Here is a 22,200-nt window from a genome sequence, read left to right on the forward strand (position 1 = left end):
CAATGTCATTCCATATGGTGCACTGCAGTGTCAAAGAAACATGAAATTTTATAGTTTATGTCATTCTACATGTATCATAGGCTGAAATGCAGGGCACCCACATAGGTCGAAAAAATGTAAAGTTGATTATACAGGAAATTATTGAGCCATGACAGAGCTAGGCACCCTCTTATGCCAGTCAGGGGGCCCACTTTTGAGAATCTCTGGATACGCCTCTTTGTATATGAAAGTTATTTTACAATGTGAATCATAACGTCATTTCATATGGTGCACTGCAGTGACAATGAAACATGAACTGTTACAGTTAATGTCATTCTACATGTATATGATACAGTTGTGTTACAATGTAAATCATTACATTTAATGTCATTTCACATAACAATCATCAGCTTAATTTAAATATTGTGGAAAAGAAAGAAGTTTTGGATTTATAGATAATTAACCTGAGAATTATTTATTTCATCAAGTAGTGATTCACAGTTTACAGTGCTACAAGATAGTAATTAACATTATAAACTAAAAATACAAATACACACATAAACCATATTCACTACATATTTGTAGGGAAAATTAAATTAACTTAACAAACCTAAAGTTGTTCCATTTAATTTAGAGTAAACTGAAAACAAAAACCCTTTTTAAGAGAAAGAGGTGTCTGTTAAATTATATAATTTACAAGCAAATACAACATTCTAGTAACTATAACCTCTAAAGCCTGAATCGCTCACCTAGTCAAAAATAGTCATTTAAGCTTTCTAAAGCTGGACTCATGCTGAACAATTATACCCCTGCCATACTTTAGCTAAACCCAACTGTTATTGAGTTATTTCCAAAATTGTGAAATTTGACCACTATGGTATACTTTTAATAATGGCAGCGGTGTTTTTTTTGCCAAATCAAAAATCTGCACTCAAGGATTCTTAAAAATACCCTAAGGAACATTCATGCAAAGTATGGTTACATTCTATCTAATAGTTTCAAAGAAGAAGATGTTTGAAAAATTAACAGACAATGACAACAGATGACAGACACATAGTGATGTCAATAGCTCACATGGCCTTTCGGTCACATGAGCTAAAAAAGTGATCCCCAACAAAATTCATAACTCGAGTAATAGAATAAATTGTTAAACACCTCTCAGGTCCCATTAAATATATGTACAAAAATAGACTTTTTCCATCCTCTATTAAAGGATACTATTTGGAATGAAATAGCACTATTCCTACTGACAAAATTAAACTTCTTTGTATTAAAGCCCCCTGAAATTTACACCACATGATTAACTATCAATACATAAAATGATAACACTACTTTGTCAAACAAAGAAATTCAATTAAAATAAAAGGCAGCTACCTTATACATACAAAAATTTGGACGTCATCATACTTCAACAAAAAGATGAAAACAATATGAAAAATTTCAATGATCTATAAAATGTTTATTCATGAAATAATGGAATAATGAAATTACACCTGCCCAATAGTCTCTTTCTTGATTGAAGTCCGGCCAACACCATTTCTTAAGATTTCATTAGAACAATCTTTGTCGCTATATCTATCAAATTCTGAAGTCTTTTCAAGGTCCCGCTTCACTTTTGTTTTGCCGTACATCAAGTCTTTGGACTCATTAGTCCTGTGGTCGGGGCTTGACGAACAATCCCTAGAAAGCTCCTCTGAACTCTCGTAGTCTCTAACTAAACTGTGTGTTCTGGGTGAATTTGGATTCGAGCTAGTCTGATTGGATGATGGATTATGATTCATTTGCATATCCTGATCATCACATGTCTCTGATTGGTCGGTTTCCATCATTTCATGATCGTCCTCTATTTTTTCTCTTTTGACTGTAATTTGTTCAGAACTACTTGTGACATGGGATGTGAAGTCTGTTGAAATATGTTTCCTAGGGCTATGATTGGATGGGTTCTGTTTAAGTCTAGAGTTTTCATCTTGCAGTTGTGATATCTGATCTTTACTGTCTTTAAGCTGTTGCTGTAGTACATATATCATGCTTTGCATACCCTCTACATCCTCTTCAACCTCACCAAGAAACTCATCCAATTCTAGAAAAAGTATGTTGAGTCATCATATAATGTCTGACTACTTAATACTAATAATTTTAATTAAAAATATATTATTTAGCCTTTTGTTTCTAAAGATTAAGTATTCCTTGAAAACCAGTATTGTAAATTAAAAAAAAAATTGTCTTATAAAACAGGCAATATATTCTGTTATATTTAGCGTGAAACAACAAAACCAGCAAAACAAACATTAATATTGGTGACTTAAGAATGCTCCACAAAGCAGTTTGATATGACTGCAGTAGTCAAACTCTGAACAGTTTGGGCAAGTATGGCCACAATATTCAAACATGATACAGCTTCAAAATTTGACTGCAATTACTGGTAGACATCTGACACAGTATAAGCATTAGAACAGAAACAAAGTGGTCCCTTTCTACCCCCAGATTTCTATATGGCTCCAATCACCTCAAAAATGAATCCCAACCTTCCTTTAGGGACACTTTGTGGTACACTTTGTGGTACACTTCCAAAGAGATCAATTGCCTATAATGCAAATTATCATCCACAAATCAGATAATGCTCGTTTCCAGCGTCTTTGTGGCCCTTAATTATTAATCTGTTCAAGTCATAACCCCAAACTCAATCCCCGTCATTCCCATACTTCCTTAGAACAATTTAAGAGACAGTAATTAAATTATATGTACAAATGTATATGAACTATACTGTTATTAAGAATCAGATGCTCTCTCTTAAAAATACTGCACTTCACAGATAAAATTTTCTGTAAAGCATGAAATCAATTGGCAATCGTTTATTTTTTTTCTTTAAGAACATAATTAACTGCAGCCATATTACAAGATTTTAAGTGCTTCTAGGGACAAAATATGAGTGTAAGTACATTTCGTTTGCTTAGAAACTTACCCTCCTGGTTTTTCTTCATTTCCTGTACCATAGTTTTCTGTAACGAGATCTCTCCTTCTAATTTTGCAGTTCTTCCTGAATTAATTGTCTTTCCTAATTCTTCATTTTCTTGTAACAACATTCTACATTTTGCCATTAACCTTTTCCCAGTTTGACTGAAAATGAAAAAGAAAATACTCTGCCCAACAGTACAACTAATGATGTAAGAGTTATCTTCCCTTTAGCAAGCTTGATACATGTGAGGTAATTAATTATGTAGACATTACATATCAGATAAGAAAAGCTGGAATAAAACCTGTGATGTAAAAATTGCTGTGATACTTTTATATATATAACCATTTTTGCTATGTGATAGGTTGTTACAGTTCTACCTATAAAATGACTAGTCAGAATTATGAAATGAAGGGTTCTGTCTTTGAAATAATGCTTGAATTTCCAATACGGAATTACTCAATGTTTTATGCACTTTTTCACTGGAATGTCAATATATTGTGGCACCAAATCAAAATAGCATTACAGGTAAACATGCGCACTTGATATCTAAAATTCTCGAAGAAATTTTGAAGAAAAAAAAACTTCTAGCTATGTGCTGCTCCTTTTCAAAATCTGATAGTTCACAAATAAGCAATATTTCTACGTTTTGTGAACTTTCAGTTGAAATCATTGTATATAGACTTGATTATTTAGAAATCCTCCATGGAGGGTATCTTGACAGTTTTTTTTGCTAGCTTCTGTGAAGGAATTTTTTTAAAATGAAGCATAGCCACAGTTTACAGTATTACATAACCAATGGTAATAAAACAGATGTTTGAAAAATACAAATATCAAAATTCTAAGCATATGTTAACTTTCCGAATTAACTGTATTAGTCCTCTAACAATCCTTTACCTTATATTTGAATGAAGAATTCCACATAACAAAACAAATTCGAAAAAAAAAAAATGTTCCTGGTTTCTTTAGTCATGCATATTTTTTTAAGAGTGAACTGCATTTTGTGGAAACAATTTCTTTTAATGTACATTTAAAATAATCTATATTACTCCTTTTCCAATGATCTCATAAAATTGAAATTTAAACAAAAATCAGAAAACAATGAAAATGAAAAGGGAGTTTCCTTCTATTAATAGAACACCAACAGAAAAATATAAATAGGTTTTTATTTTTATTAAGTAACTGATTGACTGTTAAACAGTCATGACAGTTGTACATATATATGACAGTACATCTGCCAAGACAGTCACATACAAATTATTATCTTTTTAAAAACCTTGCAAACAAATTGTAGGAGGCCAGGAGGCAATGGTGTGTTCTACATTTCACTAGCTAATATCGTAATGGAATTTGTGATTACCAATTTTCAAGGTATCAAAAATTTTATTTGGTCATGGAAATTTGAATTTATTGATTTTACATAATTATGTTGTGTATTCTATGCTCAATAAGATTTTGTTTGTTTTTAAATTTCACCATTTGAAATTAACAACACCACTATGACTGGTAACCCAGGAATAATTCTTTTACAATGTAACATATTCTTATATCTTTAAACTTCCAATTGATACCAAGAATATTTCAGGGAGTACAGAGGCTGACTGGTTTACTGTTGAACCTTTCCTACTTCCGATTGTTTAAGTAAAATTGCACAGTATTGATAGGTTTTCTTTTTATAACAAGACAAAGTGGTCTCATGTCTTCTGATTTTGCTTGAACTATTTTTTCTTTACAGTGAGTAGCATTGCTCTTCGTTTGTTTGAATGACCATTACCCGATGAACTTTCTTAATTAAACTGGACGATTGACAAAGAGACCTAAACTTTCTGATACAGTGTCAAGTACCTATCACAATAATAGATAGTTTCAAATCTATTTGTTAATTGTAATAATAATGATCATTCAATTAAGGGATACTTACCTCCCTGAAGTAAACCATGTTACTCTCTGTAAATAATCATTTTGCAAAATACATTTTATGTGTGTTGCAAGCTAACAAGTTTTAGTCCAATATCCTATGAACGTTGAATATTTAATCTAACCCTAGTTTCATTTGTAATGGTAAAACAAAGCCTTGTTTAATGTTCAACATTAGGAACATATGATTACGTAATTCTATACATGATCTTCAAGGCTTAAAATAATGATGTAAAAGATATAAAAACCAAGTGCATTTCAATACATTAAATCCACAATAATATTGTGGAAAATATTTTTGTTATTGTCTATAAGTGAAACTGAAGTTACAGCAAAGAAACTAATTGTCAATATACATTAACACCAAATGTTCAAAGCGTTGACAACCCCTATGGATTTCATGAATGAATTTTACCATATTCAAGAACAGACATGACTGTACTCATATAAAACAAAAAACCCAAACTTTTTTGCCTGTTCACACATAAATCTGTAACAATTGACACAGAAATTGCGGAGAATAATATTTATAAATTCAAACAGAAAGAAAGTCATGAATGCAGTCAAATGGTGTGACTGGAAAATATGTACACTTACAAACTGTCAATTTTGAATACTAGTACTCCAAGGATCATTTACCGCAATTAACTTAAATGACAAATTACAACCTTGGATTAAACGGTCATATCAAGCACGCTTCAAGAAACCAAGAGCTCAGAATTATACATAAGTTTTACATAAGTAAATACACTGATACCTGTGAAATAAACCAAATTGTCCTTACTTACATTGTAAGCAATCAAATGCGTATAACAGAGTATTTATTCAAATCACTCAAGGTTTTAAACAAAATATACGCAATAATCAATGCAATGTCAATTGCAAAGTTATAACCCCAATAACAATACTGTACCAGTGTTAGCCACTACATCTCAAATTTCAACAAACATTTAAGGATTGTACCAAAAGACCAATCTTATGAAGATACTAGTAAAAAGAAAATACTCTGAAAATACTTTAATTCACGGATACCAATTTTCATGGATCAGGGAAGAAGCACAAGTTCGCAGATTCTTGGAATTGTGGTTTTATTGTCTTCAGTATACACATCAATGGGAATCTCTAATTCATTGGGAACAAATTTTCATGGTTCGGTCTACCCACGAAAACCACAGAAATTGGCATCCAATGAACAATAATACTTTCACAGTACCTTCTTTTTTTCAACTAACATGCTATAAAAAAAGAAGGTCAATAGGTATGCAAAACTTTTTCTTCTTTCAAAAGTTAATGACTGGACTGTTTTGGAGACACATTAAGATTGTAAAAGTGCTTGTAAGAAATGGCTGAAAAACAATATTTTAATATGAACAAAAAAATTACGGTCAGTGGGGTTAAGGAAAACACCGGTATTTTTTAAAGACACAAATCTCATTTTTATTTGTAACGCTACACTGCAACTTTGGTAAGTGTGGGTGTCTGTATACTACTAGTTTATTACTGCCATCAAAATATGTAATTAAAAACTTTCTATCCACTTGAGTTCCTAAACATTCCATAAGATTTAAAGAAAATGATTTATATTGTATAATCAGGCAAGAATTATACATCAAAATTTATTACTTTAGCAGTTCCAACTTAGTCAGTTAAATGTAGTCTGGGATATTAACAAGGCACCAATAATTTTTCATATTGTAATACTTCAATGCTTCCTAGGACTTGTAAACCCTCCTCCTACTAGAGTCTAGGACGCTTATAGCAATAAGTTATCTCCTTTTCAAATGATTGAACAGCCTATCACATGCTCAAATAAAGGCCAACCCTTATAAGAAGTTATGAAATTCATAAAGAAATTCTTACGCAGTTGCATTATCAGCTGTAAGTGTTAAAACCAAAAATTTTATTTTTTTTTAACATTAAATGCACATCTACATATAATAAATTTCTTCAAAATTTCATCTACATCAATAAATTTCTTCAAAATTGATGAAATTATCTTGGAAAACAAAGCTGATTAATACATTTTATATATGGACACACAGAATGTGGGGTTTTCATATACAGTAAACCCGTGAAATATTCGTGGCAGTTTTATTTTGGCTATTTTCACAGTAAGACCTGTAACACAAAATCAAACTGTCGCAAATATTTTCTTTGAAAAATATTCAAAGGCAATTTGAGGAGCGATCCCAAATTTAAAGCTTTGGGAAAATAGATTGACTGTAGACTTTGCAAAAATAAAAAGATGGCTAGAAAATTACTTGGGTTTTCAGTACATCCTATCATAAAATTTTATCAGCAGTGGGTTTTTAAGATGACAATGCACAAACAATTTTCTTGGTAAGAATCAAAGAATTTTACTAATATGAAACTGAACTGACTAAAAAGTAGGAGTACAAAATCAAGAGGGTAATTAAAAATGACTCAAAATTGATCCTATTTTATATATCTACAATTAATTACTAGTATCCTGTTTATTATAGATTTAAGCAATGTTAGTATGATGTCTAAAATTTATCTGTTGTAAGCAGCTGGTGCAAGAAAGAATCAATGACTACAGTTAAAATATACATTACACCAACCAAACTAAAATTCAACTCATTTAAATGAAGGGTTCCCAAGTTATACATGTACATGTAGCTTGAAAATTCATGGGACATATGTACCTTCATACATCAATACAAATAGTATAGTAAAAGCTCATGTATCTGACACCTAAGGCCCTAAAATTCTTTTATTTTTTGTAGCTCCCACAAAAGTAACTTTCTATCAACCAATAATACAAGGAGTCTAATTAAAATCATAAAAGTTTCTTATCAGATCCTTTCTTTAAATACCTAACAATATTTCACTGAAAGTTGTCTGTGTGAATTTATTAATGTTGACCAATTACATGGTTGTCTTAAAAAAATATTGAACACATTTGTGGCTGCACTCTTAACTACTGGATATGAACTTTGTAACTGTGAAATATAATACTAGTTTAGAGCAAGTTTTTGTAAGAATCTGGCAAAATGGGAAATAATTAGAAACATGCATGTCAACAACCCACCGATCTGACATCTGGATGCTTCCACTATTTGAAAAGACCATTATCTGACTTCTGCATCAATGAATTTGCTCAATTTTTTTTTAATGGAAAATAAGGCTTTTGACAGATGTATCTGCCCTTGAAATGTTCATTTTCAGTGTATTTCAATGAAACTTTAACTCAATTTACAAAAAAAATGACACAGAACATCGTGCTTTTTTTCTTGATTCTTATGGTGCAAATAATTAAATTAACCTTTCAAAATGTTGTCTTTTAATACAATGTTTCATCCACTACCTGATTCTTAAAAAGACTGAACTTAACAGAAAAACTACTACATATATGTAAAACATCTGTTACATCATCAACCATGATTTATAAAAATTTATGAAAATGATTTGTGTAGAGTAAAAATGGAAAAATTTTGCTTGCAAGTTAGTTCATACTAGTAGTCAATTAACTAATAAACAATCTAACTTGTAACTTCATTTATTTACAAACTAAATTAAGTTCACATGTTGATACACCACTGCTCTCAGAAAACATACACGAAAAACCCAATTTTTATTGCTTGGGAAATGCAGAATAGGAGGTGCACAATGGCATCATCTGGTGAAAAACATGTGCCAGATTTATTTAATTTCATTTATCAGTTTCAGGGACAGACGGACAGAGAGCACAATCTATAAATACCTCATGTTCTCAAGAAGAGGTATACAAAAAGGTTTGAAGTTAGAGACACTTTTCAGAAAAACAATTACCTAAACAAAAAATAGGGCATTAATGGAATATTAAATGATACACCCACCATATAGTGGAAAAAAGGGGGATGGCAATAGGTTCAAAATGACCTCGAAAACTACATTTTATTTTGCTGAAAATTGAATTTGACCTTTATTTTATAATACTAACCAACTAAACAAAAACACTTTTGGATTCCTTTTTAAAAAATCAGCTGGTAACTCATAATACCTCACAACTGTGTGACAAGTGACATAATCTAATTTAAACTGAAAATTGGTCAATCATTTAGGTTTCATCATAATTACAGGTAAGTATTAAATCAAAATAGTTTAAGAAGCTATATTGATGACAAATACATAAGGAACTTTAAATTCCTCAAACCCAATTTATGAGATTTTTATCACGGACAGAATTATATATATAAAATTATTTTCACAAATACATCATCCTCTGTCAGAACTGTTCAAACTATACACTGCTGTCAACAAGAGATCTTCATCTGTCATAACATTTCTTGTTCCTCCACATTGAACAAATATACCATAAAGCACATCCTTTCTATAGAATTCCTCACTCCACTTTTCCATAAAATTTTAGGAAAATTGTTATTTATCACTGCTACACAACACGGCACTTATCTCACACAATACACAACTTTTTTCTTCAAGATTTGAAATACATTGTAAACACATTAAAAAAAATATAAAAAAATGAAAAATAAATTAGATTATTTTTCGTACAAACAGCTCACAAAAACCGTCCATGTTTACATGTATGAACCAATTTTAATGAATTTTATTAAAAGTGAGCTTAAAATTTCCAAAATCTGATGAAACTTCATGAGAGCAAAATGTATAACAGGTTGTATCTCATCTCTACCAAGTACTTGATAAGCTGACAAATAATGTAACAGAATTCACTTTTAACTTAAAACTTCCTTTTTGCCATTAGCATTCATCCTTCTTATTTCATATTCTTCCTTTTTCCATTGATTGCTTTTTGTAAGGTCACAACTATAACTGAACTTTTTGAAGTTCAAAATTTTGTTGAACACTGACTTACCAGAACTTCACAATGGAAACCATATGAATTTTAAATTCGTGACTGCTTATTACAAGCTTCCAACATGATATAATTCACATGTACATGTACATGTAGTATGTGGCACTAATAAGTATGGCACAATTTACCAATACATGTACACTAGTGCATTTATTCATTTCTTCTTCCTTGTGAATAATGATCTAATAGCCATCAAATAGTAGCATTTTGCTCAACTGCAATTTTTTTCTCCTTTTGTTTGTTACATCAATTTTTACTCCTGGAATACCAGTAATTAATAATTTCAGAAGCAATGGATGTATCTTCAATGCAGATTTTCCTCAAATAGAATACTACTGAATCCACTACAAGAATAAACAGATCCTCAAGCAAAGAAAATATTTTTGAATACAATTGTGGCACATATTCCATCTATGAATTCTTTGCTATTAATGAATTCCTCTGGCTAATTTTATCACACACATTTTTTCTTCTTTTTTTTTTTTTATTTTTAAAAGAATACTATTTTCGTTTAATATGAATAATAGACACAAGGAAAAACATTACAATCTTTCTTCAACATAGTTTATCATTAAATAACTTTTAAAAACTGAGGAAAAAATTGCTTATACCTGAAGATAGCTGGACAAGAAGAACATCAATGCTTTACAACTTCATACAAGGTCTAACTCTGAACAGTTGAGAAAACATGGAGACAACATTCAAACTTGATACAACTCAGAATTCTTATTGTAACATTCAAAATTAACATTCTGACCAGAATTAAAATAGTCACAATATTCAATTTTTTTTTTAGTAAGACATAAGAAATCAGCAACTTAAACTAGATCGAAGAAAATTAACATAATTTTAAACAGTATAGGTCATAGCTCTAAATATTAATCACAGTTTGACCTTTGTGGTTTAGAGCAATTTGTTACATAATTATGCTTATGCTGTGTACTTCAATTCTTTGAAAAGTTTACTTATGGTCACTTCCTTTTCTGGTTTGAACCTTGTAAAATTATCAAGAATCACTGTCTAATATTCAAATTATTGCTTAAAAACCATGTGTCTATGGACAATAACTCAGATGACAACAATGCTGTATCATTTAAAACTGCAAAGTTTTAGTCACATAAAAAGGTTAGGACCATAATACAAAAAATCAATCTCAACCTTTTAGGTAGAAGAAACCTTGATTTCTATTTTGTTGAAATGTTCAGAAACCGAATGCCTACAGTGACATTGCTCATAACATTATACCTCTTTTTTTTTTTTTTTTTAGTGAACACTAGTGAGTTCCCAATAATGCTGATAGATAAATAAATCAGATAATATTCTGGTGCACTATTCTCCTAATGGTTAATAGGTCAAGCTGTTGATTTGTTGATCATAAGACCTACCACATCCTGTTGTCTTATTTTAGTACCTTTCAGCAAACATCAAGTACAAAAATATACTTATTTTAATAACAGGTTAAAAGGAAAATGTCAAGTAATCTTGAAATATCAACAGCTTTTCTTTGTGTTTTACTTAATTCTCAAGATTCAGGATGGATGGACTCAGCATGTACTGTCTATGAATGCTTCAATGATATGGACGCAATGATCAGTTTTAAATAGTTTTAAGAACATTAGGAACTCACACCAGTATATTTAAACAACTATTTCAATCTGACCCTATTATGATTTACTGAGTAGTGTTCTTTCTTCTTCTTCAATCATACAGCAACGGAATGTTGTTCTTTTAATCAATCAAATAACTGTGTTTAATATTTGAAGACTTCAACTAACTTTAGTAAACTTTTGTAAACTTATCAAGAAGTTAAACTGATAGAAAATACACAGGCACTTGTACTTATGGGTTGATACCACAGACTTATACGTTTTATTAAGTTCTAAACTTCATATTGATGTCATGCACTAACAGGGTGTTTTTCAAGTTCAAAGCTTAAGAAAATATTTGGCTGTATGTATATGCGTAATTCAGTACCCCTATTTAAAACAGTTTTGAACATGAACCTTTTTTTTCCTCTCTCAAATAGAACTAATGTATAAACAAATTAGAAGTGCATACAACTCAATATTATGACTCCCAAGTTCATGGATGTGTATGAAATTAATTTTCCTTTTTAAAAATGCATGAAAAGTACTATAAAATGGTAATTGTAAAATGAATAGCATGCACTTGGTTCTATAGTTCATTAAACTCACCGATATTGTGTTTTCTTATTAATAAAAGTAAATTTCTGAAGTCAAATGTCAACTATCAAGTCAACACTAATGAGAAGTACCTTTTATACAAATCACAAGGCCTGAAAATAATTGTGTCATGTCTAGAGGTCATGATTTAGAACAACACAAAACACATGGGAATGACAGGAGTTGAGTCAGTCTACAAAACGAGTCTGTCAAACTCACTAACTCCATGATTGACTGTCAAAACATAAGTGAATGTACGAGTTCAACAGTCAGCCTCTGTTTGCCTTCCACGATTTTAGAGGTTTAAAGTTGACTCCGATCGATAAAGAGTCTAAGGGACGCATGTGGAATTTTTGCTCAAGCATTCGCGAGTTTTGAGAACTTGGGCTAAAAGCCGGGTTTATGTTACCAAAGATGAGATTCATATGCACCTGTCCGGAGTAAATTTCCAAGCACTGAGTTCATTTTGTGTTTGTTTCAGTTTTTCCTGACTTTCATCCATTTCTTTGGCCATTCGCTGGAACACGAGATTAACAGCAGGATCCAAGAGCAGAGATCTTAATTGTGCTGTGTTCTGTGTCTGTGCTTGCTTCATTTCTTGTATTTGATTCTAAAACATTAAATTCAAATGCATTTTAAAAAAAACTCATCGAAAGAATTTATTATACATATATCCAAGCTGTCTGTCTTTAACATATTGGTCACTTGGTCTGGTTCTATCAAAATAATAAGAAAAGTGAGAATCTTGCTCATTTAGTATATGGTAAACAGTAATTGAGAAAGAAGGGGCCACCAGCCATTGAGACTGAAAATGGATTCTTTTAAAGACACAGGATTTTATTATGAATGTTAATGGATGACCCATTGAAGGTTCAGGAGTTTTCTATGAATTATAAAAATGACCCCTCAAATTCTTGCATACTGTAAACAATGGAACATTCCCAGTAAGATCTATAATGTGAAAATAAAACTGTTACGAATATTTCGTTTTTTTGAAAAATATCATATTATAATTTGGGGGAAGGTTGAGAATCTAAAACTGCCCGAAAGTAGAGTAATTACTGAAACTGTGAAAAAAAGATGAAAATTTCCGAGTTTACAGTATTTACAAAAATTGCTGAAATGATCCATCGAAAAAAATCTTTCTCAACAACTGGGTAAAACTCAGTATTAAATTTTTGTCCAACAGAAATTAAAAGTGCAATATTTAACAGCATTTATCTGTTGAGGTAAAAATACAGACATGCAAATGTTGATTTTTATATTGCACTTGTCCGAAAAATAAATAAATAAATAAAATGATGGATTAGGACATCGCCTACCTTTTGAGCAAAGGAGAATTAGTCAAACACCTAAAAGTAAACTGTACAAACAGGGACTTTAATCCTAGAATAAAAGTGGCTGGTATTGAACTTTAAACAACTTAAGTTTTAATGTTCTATCAATGTTCCAGTCGTGTAGTGATTGTTACCAAATGAGAAAGTATCGATACATTTGCCAACTGACTGATCTGACAGTGTTTAGGACTGAATGAAAATTAAGTGTACTGATCATGGTCCATTTAAAAGAAGAAAAAATAGAACGATTAAACAATCTTTATACACATGTATATGCACTAGTACTCACATTACTACATTGGACCTAGTGCAATAAAAGAACAGTGTGTGTAACAAAAGTCAAGTGTCTGCTGATTATCACAACAGCACCATATTAATATAAGACTGATCATATAAAAATTACACCTCAGCTAAAAATAATACTTCAGGACCACTAGAAAATTTTTTACCAAAAGGGTTAAGGCATGAATATTGGTCCTAGCCAAAATATTGATGCAATAACCCATTATTATTTTACCCGTGTAAATCGTGTAAATAAATCCCTTCATTATGCATTACAACACAACTTTTATAACATAGATGTTATCACTCACAAGATAGTCTTGCAATTCTTGTTCTTTGGTTGTTAGTCTATGAACTAAAGTGTTCTCTCTCCTTGCTGCATCTTTTTGTTGCTTATGCAATTTTTCTTCTAGCTCTCTTATCAATGTATTATCATCTGAAATTAAGGCATTTTTTAAGAAATGACCAAATATGCTGTCACTGACTCAGTTGATAAATTCAGAATATCTTAGTTCTTAAATATATTCTACACCAGGCATGAACATTTGCCAGTTGTTCTAAAAAAGGAAATGGTTTTGATATCATACATGTATGTATTATTTTTTTCAAATGTTACATCTTTGAAACAAGACAACAACATTAGTTTTAAGAAAGATTTATGTAAATTGAAACAATACAAAATCAAATCTTTTATGACAAAACAAACTGTTAGCTAGTACAGGTGCACAAAATTTCAAACATGAATGCTTGTATCCTCTCATATATATTGAATGCAGTTATTTGGATTAGAGGGGTTATGTGCTTTTTATAACATTCCTGCTGAAAATGCGTCATTCATATCAGTTTTTTCACATAGAATGCTGAAGAATGGCCCATTCTCCAAATTTTTATAATATTTCTAAGTTCTTTTTTTTTCTGCAGTTCCAAGATACACTTATAGTGTATTGCTTATTTTTAGACTCAATATTACTTCCTCTTTGATCATATTACCTTTTCTGCATTTTTCTTCTAAACTTTTTATGTATTTGTCTTGCTCCCTCAACCTGAAAATACAAACAAAAATAACTAGAAAATCTGTGAGCAACCTTGGTGATACCCCAACTCCCCTACCCTAGAAACCAAATAAGAAACCCTACATATGACTTAAGGCATTCACATGGAAAAACAAAATACGAGAAGCAAAATGGCATCATGCGATAAAGAATTTGTGAAAGTTTAATCTCATATCATTTCACAATTTCACAGAATTTGCAGATCAGAACTAGAGACGGACAAACAGACATACACAATCATTAATCATACCTACTACTTTTCAAACAGGACGTATAAAACTGTAGAACTGGCCTTCAGGTCAAAGTCAAAATCATAAAGAGGTCATGAATGCCTGCGACAAATCGTCATAATGATACACCCATGTGCCAATATGGAAGAACAAAGAGGTTATGGCCCAGACACACATCTATGTTAAAAAACTTACAATTTTGACCTTAAGGTCAAGGGTCAAAGTCATAGGGTCATGAATGTTTTCAACACATGGCCTCATGGTAATACATCCATGTGCAAAATGTGGTATCCATATGTCGAAGAACAAAGTAGTTAAGGCCCAAACACAAATTTATAAAGACAGGCAGACGGCGAGATTCTTATACACCCCAACCAAACTTAATTTGCAGGGGGTATTATTAATTCTTAATATAGTTCTAGAATACCCACCTACCAGGCAAAATTAAAACATTGTGTTAGTTTTCACATAGAAAATGATTTGAAGAAATTAAGAAGCAACATCACACAAATGTTGGGAAGAAATCTGCAGTTAGCTGAAGAAAGTTGAACTCTACTGTTCACTTTCCCGTGTAAACTGAGGATTCATATCTAAAATCAGAGAACACTGCTTTAGTCCTACGTAATTTTAATGTCTAAAAAATTAAAACTTAACAAGACGGGATTCTCTGAATTAATATGAATTGGAAAGGCTATCACATATTAGATATTATGGTGTCAAGCAAAGAAAAAAATAAAAACAATGGTACAAGTCAAGATAATGGTGAAGTATCATACCTATTCATAAGGTCTTCTCTTGACAAATCTTCAAATGCCATCATGTCTGAACGAGCCTGCAAAAACAAGATTGGCTGTTGATGAATACTAAAAAATAAAAACACTTAATTATGCTACATTCATCACAATTATGAAAAACTATAAAAGTTGATTTTACTAGGTATTCGACTTCATTTCCAAAGATTAATAAATGTATTATTACTTCCTCTTAGTAAGACATGTATGAGTAAATGAATACCACTTGAATCATAAAAATAGCAAATAACTTACCCTCTTAGGGGAAGACGGACTCTCGGACATTTCTGAAAGAAAAAAGTCCAAGCATTCATTATAATTAAAAACTTGTAACAAAAGAGAATACAAAAGGAAGAATTCAAAACCAAATTTTGCATAATAACCGAGATCCAACCAAAGTCTAGTATTTTTATCTCAGGAAATCAATCAGTACTGATTTACATGTAATCAATACTACAACATCAGTGTTCTAGAATTTCCCGTTACCCGGGGCAAGTGCAAGAAAAGTTAGGTACTTAGTTACGCTTTCCCATGGCAAGTTGAAAACTTCATATGCTGTAAGGATTTGTTTTGTTAGGAAAGCAGTCATTGACTCTGGGATTTTTATATGGATTTTTCCCAAGGAAACCTCAATTTCTGAACAAAATTCTAGAACACTGCAACATGCTGATTCTGTACCTTTGAATACATGAACATTTCTATTTTATAGCAAAAGATAGACATTAAAATAATATTCAAAGTAACAGAATTTCATAAGGTAGACTTCACAAATGATTGTCTTCTAGAACATTCAAATAATATCACCATACTTCTCCTTTTTCGCTTTTTCAGTTTCACTTTTTCCTTAGTAACATAATTCTCTTGGGAAACACTAGTTGATTCAGCTTGTTCTTGTCTCTTGTTGGTAAGAATGACATTTATATTGTTCGCCATTTACTTTCAAGCAAATTCCCAAATTTCAACAAACAAATCAAATAATGGTGGATTGAAAATTAACTTTCATTTTCTGTTTAATTTTCCAGGAAGTAATTTTGAATATTTAAGCATGTGACTAAGACAGAGCTACCCGATTGGCCTCCATTCGATGAAAAGACGTGCAAGTTTAAACTTCAATCATTTTCTGCAAATGCAACAAAGCGTATGGAACAGGTTTCACTATTACTTGCCAAATATGGAGGGAAATAGCGTTGGTCCCTAGAAATGGTTGTTTTGCTTGCATTTATTATGGCGGACATTTGCAACAACACATGCATTCTAGACTTTCTGAAAAATGCAACCACAGACTTACGATTGAAAATATGCAGATCAGATGAAAAAGCCTTCAGGAATCTCTTAAAGAGGATGCTTTACAGTAATATAAAATGTTTTCTGTTATTTTCAAGTATTTCTTAGCACTGCCTACATCGATAGGAGGCTGCCATAGTCATTATGTGAGCAATGCATTGTGGGTAGGCGGTTTTGACTGATACCTAAAAATACAGTTCAGGCGAAAGAAATTCCTTTTTGTGCATCGTTAAGGATCTTACTCGAGAAGAAAAGAAAGTTTTGTTTGTTGGGGTTTAACGTCCGAGCAGCAATATTTCAGCTATATTCAAACGAGAGAAAAGAAACAAACATAAAATGAAATAAAACGGGTGAATGCAGGATTTCAGGAATAGGAATCAAGCCGGAACGAAGCAATGTGAGAAAAATAAGGGAAATTGTGAAAAAAAAAACAAGAAAACAATAATAAAATAGAACTAATGCAACTTTATTTTTCCCCTAATTTGATGAGGGAATATTTATAATATAGTTCCTGATTAAAGGAGGGTGTACACCGCGTCCGCCCTAGTGAATTTGCGCATGAAGTAGATATGAAAGTGATATGAATTTTTAAATAAAATAAATGAAATAAAACTTTATCGTTGTAAGAAATTATTATTTCATTCGGTTGAAGTATTGAACTAGAATGAAATTAATTTCTCCTGGGTATTTGCGTCATTTGTGTAGGGGTGGTCGTTACGGTTTTACATTCTGAGACGTTTGTATAATATTGATTTGTTGTGACATGCATCATTAATTTGATCCTCTATCCTACATAATAACATCTAAATGAACTGTCCCGTATTACCGTACATCGTGTACTAAGTTACAGCCCTAGATTAATCCTACGAGGAGGAATGACCCGGCCAGCGAAAGCTATATTTTTATAGCCTAGCTGGCCGAATGGTCTAGGGCGCTGGACTTTGTGAAGGCGGTGTTGCCATAGATGTCACAGCGGTACGAGTTCGAGTCCCGCGGAGGGGACGACTATGAATTTGCATCGCAAATTTGACAGTTCTAACATTGTTGGGAATTTTTCAGACCTTTCTATATATACACTGTATGTGGCTTAAGGCACTTGACCAGTTCACTATTTAAGTTCGACGAAAGGCACTCTTGTCACTTAGCTGGTGACAAGAGTAAAGATGTGAACTATAAATTGAACTTGGTTTGTTTAAGGTCCCTCCCGCCGAGTCCCTATCCCTCACAACGTAACACCTGCGTAAGCGAGTCCAACAGAAAAGAAAATATGAAGTCGAGATAAACAGAAACCTGAATACGATAAAGCATATTCCCCTATAAGACCTCGAAACACAACATTATAGAGTCCTGGTTGCTTATTTACTTTTGCTTCTTTGTAAACTTGTTACTTCACGTTCTTTGTTGTTTAGTTCTATTTTACCTGTCTAGTCTTTTTCTTTAATCTAAACGCGTTTGAATATAATATTTTGATTTTCACTCGAAATTTCTCGTAGTACAGTTATTTTCCCCTGTTCAACTTTATGATAAAGCTAAGAATGAATACATATAAAGCTAAGAATGAATACACATATAGAATACTGGACATTAGTCTTCAATACTGGACATCGATAAAGGATAAAAATGCAAAAATATAGCTTCAGCTTTATTTATACAACCGGATTTTTTTTTTAATCATATAAGGGGGTTACAGTGTACTCTGCGTTGTTGGCGCCCGTCAACTTCTGTTTATTTACGATAAATTTCAAAAGTAAAACGTATCTGAATTTTCTGAAAATTTAACACATCGTTCCTAAGGAAATGGCGGAGGGTCCTACAGTTTTTTTTTAGGTTTTTGCCTATTTCAAATAAGGGTAGAAAAGGGAGATTTGATTTTTTTAGATTCTTTATGAAAATCCCTGCCTGCGTTTTTTTTTCAATTTTCAGATATCGCTTATGGTTTTTCAGTTATAAGGGACCACGTTAAAAAAATCAATTTTTTAAAATTTTTGGTCTGATTTTGAAATTTCATAGTGGATTACTTATAGGAATCACTGCCTGCATTTCAGATATCTCATGGTAATTTCGAGATAAGGACAAAGAAGCCACGTCCCATAAAAGTCGACTTTTAAAATTTGTTGGTCTGTACCTTATTTGATTCCTAATGAAACTGTCTGCCTGTGTCTTTCTATCAGTTTGACATCAATAATGTTATTTTAGTTAAAGGAACCGAATACAAAAGTCTTTGATTAGCGCACCTTTAAAGCAGTTGTTTATTCTTTAATTGAATTACAAATGTTGTGCTATATTATGTCAAAACCAATTGCTGTGTGCATAATTAACTGCAAGTCGCTATGCTTAATTGTATTAAAATGTAATATTGTGTCCACACTTTTCCTCAAATGAACAGTTCAACATGCTGCGGTTGTATCATGGTGGGCTCCGCGAGGATCTTCATGACATATTGCAAAAAGTTTAAATATTCCTAGCTGTCTATATCACCTTCGTTACCCATAAAAGAATTAATCGTACAATTTTATATTAAATGAAAACTTATGTAGACTCGGACGCTGAATGTATTTTCTAGAACCTCAAATGATATTAAAAGCATATATACATCGAAATACACATTCGTTACCAAGTAAAATATACCTTGGTGTATTGATATGTGATTTAATGTAATATGTAATCAGTACCTTACAATAGCGCATTAGCCAGAAGCCCGAAGCTTAAGCCCAATAATCAAATCATCATCAAAGAAGGTCTCCAGTCCTACTGCAACACTTGTTACTCGTGTGGTGGCATTAATTCAATGTACGTGGATCCTGAAAAATTCGAAAGATATTATGGAGACCCTTAATTCAAGATTATTATCAGAATATAGTAGTATTAAAACCTATGATTTATCAACACTGTGTGTTCTTATTCCCAATACTCAGTTAAAGTCCCGACTTAAAAACATTACATATTGTTGTTTCTCTAAAAAGATGGTACACCTAGATATAAATGTATAGATCTCGGTAGAGATTTTTCATACTTAAAAAAAATACATCAAAATCATCTTCCAAATATACAGAAGAAGATGTTCCTCAAAATGATGGATTTTTTTATTGACAACATATTTGTCCAGTATGATAGACGTGAATTTCAACAAACAGTCGGCATTCCAATGGGAACAACTCGTGCTCCTCTACTTGATGACATATTCCTTCACTCTGATGAGGCTGACTTTATGGCTGTTTTGATCCGAAAGAAAGAATATCGTTTAGCTAGATCCTTTAATCTCAGTTTCCGCTATATAGATGACGTGTTATCGTTAAACAATACTAGTTTCAGGGATTTTATACATCGCATCTACCCCAAAGAACTTGAGATGAAGGATACCACAGACACTGTAAAGTCAGCCTCATATCTTGACATACAATTGGAGATTGGTGGTAAAGGAAAACTATTGACCAAATTTAACGACAAACGTGATGACTTTTCATTCAGATTTGTCAAATTTCCTTTCATCTGTGGCAATATCCGTTCAGCACCTGCGTATGGAGTTTTCATATCATAACTCATACGTTATGTCAGAGCTTGCCGTAAGTATGCAGACTTTTTGCATCGCGCTAGACTTCTTACAATTTAATAGGTTTCTGGAACAGGGCTATGTTGCTACAAGATTGAAGTCATCACTACAGAAGTTTTATGGTCGTCATCATGTGAACTCGTGGATCGTTACAGTAGGTGTATTCAGCACCATCAAAACTGATTTGATCAATTCCTTTCCTCTTTCTTCTACCCCGGAATTGACTTTTTATGAGCAATTCGGCGGTTGTTTCTAGAAAAGCAGAGGACGCTTACCCTACCGGTGCACTTGGTCCATGCTCCCAATTTTTAGTGGAGTCCGAGTTGCTGATTTACTTTTGTTATTTTGTATGCATTATTTAAGTTACTTTATATTCTTTGTTGTGTTTGTCTGTTTTCCATGTCTGGTCTTTGCCCGTTGATTACATTCTTTTGATTTCTGTTAGAATCTTGGTTCCCTTGATTACTCTTTTAGAGTCGGCAAGTTAAATAGTGATACAACATGAGCTCTTAAAAATACTTTTATAACCGACAATAAGTAAAAGATATATACAGTGAAAGTCCATATATAATAATGGGCAGTAAATGAAATGAAAGATGACCAGACAGTGTGATAAAGACACACAATTAAAACAGTAATACATAAATAGCACCAGTAAGCACAAAAGTAATGTTAGCAGGCATGTAACAACTAAATAAGTATAAATAGCAGCGAAACTAAAAGAATCAGAACACGACAAAATAAAAAGCCAACAATATTAAAAGGAAAGCAATCTGTAATAAGTTGCTATATTTGAAACTATAAATGTGATTTTGCTTACAGATCTAATCAGACAGTACAGGTGAAGCTTGGTCATGAAGTATTCTACATGCTTCTAATGCCAATATTCGAATACGTCTTACAAGTAAAGTAGACATTTTGCTTTAGCTAGAAGATCTTCACGAGAAGAATTATAATTAAAATAAACACACTATAAGGCTCTTTCATGCATTGTCTCTATTTTCTTCATATTGGCCATTGAACACAAATGCCGAGGAAGATGACACAAATTAAAATTTAACAACATAAATGTATAAGAAATATTTAAAATATTTAATCTCAATTGAGATATTCAGTTGTGCTGTTTTCTTGCATATTGATTTTATATGACTTTCAAAATTTTACATAAAATCAGTCACCTAAAAGTTTAATTGTTACTTCATAAGTTATATTTATATCACCAATTTTTAAAGGAGATTTTTCTGCAGTCTTTTTCCCGACAACAATTGGCCGGAACTTTTCAGGGTTAGCATACATACAACTGACACGAAATCAGCTAAATAAAAAATTACTTACTGTTTACTAGATCAACTTAATGCTGGTGGGCACTTAACGATCAACAATATCTAAATTTTTAAAAATCCAAATGATGAATTGGATCTGTGGATGAAAAAAACTTACAGTTAAGATTAAAATTGTGTTTAAAAATCAAAGTTTACATTGTTGACCATTAATATTAGACTCTTAAATATTTAGAAAATTTTGATACCATAGCCGCCATGAACTGGCGAATCTAGGGGAATGATTCCGATGGGAACCATCTCCTTTTTTGCTTGAAAATTGTTAACGTGTTAACTTTTTCAAATACTGTGTAGTACTCCCCTGGAACATACTCGCACAATTTGTTAAGACCGAGTGCAGAGTGTGAAGCAGGTTTAAACTAGATAAAGGTATCAGCCTCACAATAATTTTCCTGTAGACTTTTATAATGAAGTGCATATTTGTAGAAATTGATTCCATAAAACCTTCACTTATGTAGCATTTCT

At 31.9% G+C, this 22,200-nt stretch overlaps 1 protein-coding gene across 2 annotated transcripts; it reads right to left on the bottom strand.

Moving 5' to 3' along the window:
• Nucleotides 1–590: 590 nt before the first annotated feature.
• LOC148614711 (pre-mRNA-splicing regulator WTAP-like) lies at nucleotides 591–17,005 on the bottom strand. 2 transcript variants are annotated; one of them, XM_088589005.1, is made up of 8 exons: nucleotides 16,850–17,005; nucleotides 15,817–15,848; nucleotides 15,547–15,602; nucleotides 14,479–14,531; nucleotides 13,800–13,924; nucleotides 12,301–12,479; nucleotides 2,942–3,096; nucleotides 591–2,059 (listed from the first exon to the last, which is right to left on the bottom strand). In XM_088589005.1, the coding sequence occupies exons 2-8, from the start codon at nucleotides 15,844–15,846 to the stop codon at nucleotides 1,467–1,469; spliced, it is 1,191 nt and encodes a 396-aa protein (XP_088445131.1). In that variant the 5' UTR covers nucleotides 15,847–15,848; nucleotides 16,850–17,005; the 3' UTR covers nucleotides 591–1,466. The 2 variants fall into 2 exon arrangements, with proteins under 2 accessions (XP_088445131.1, XP_088445130.1); XM_088589004.1 differs by lacking the exon at nucleotides 16,850–17,005 and adding an exon at nucleotides 16,371–16,585.
• Between the last annotated feature and the right edge of the window lie 5,195 nt (nucleotides 17,006–22,200).

The sequence above is a fragment of the Perna viridis genome, chromosome 6 (genome assembly GCF_037379345.1).
Source record: "Perna viridis isolate PV_CMFRI_1.1 ecotype Kerala chromosome 6, ASM3737934v1, whole genome shotgun sequence".
Classification (NCBI taxonomy): Eukaryota; Metazoa; Mollusca; class Bivalvia; order Mytilida; family Mytilidae; genus Perna; species Perna viridis.

Excerpts from the sequence above, each read along its gene's own strand:
- LOC148614711 (XM_088589004.1), bottom strand. The coding sequence starts at position 16,494 with ATGGCGAACAATATAAATGTCATTCTTACCAACAAGAGACAAGAACAA. Across the intron at positions 15,849-16,370 it reads GAAAAAGCGAAAAAGGAGAA|AAATGTCCGAGAGTCCGTCT; the intron begins GTATGGTGATAT and ends TTTTTCTTTCAG. Across the intron at positions 15,603-15,816 it reads GTCCGTCTTCCCCTAAGAGG|GCTCGTTCAGACATGATGGC; the intron begins GTAAGTTATTTG and ends TTGTTTTTGCAG.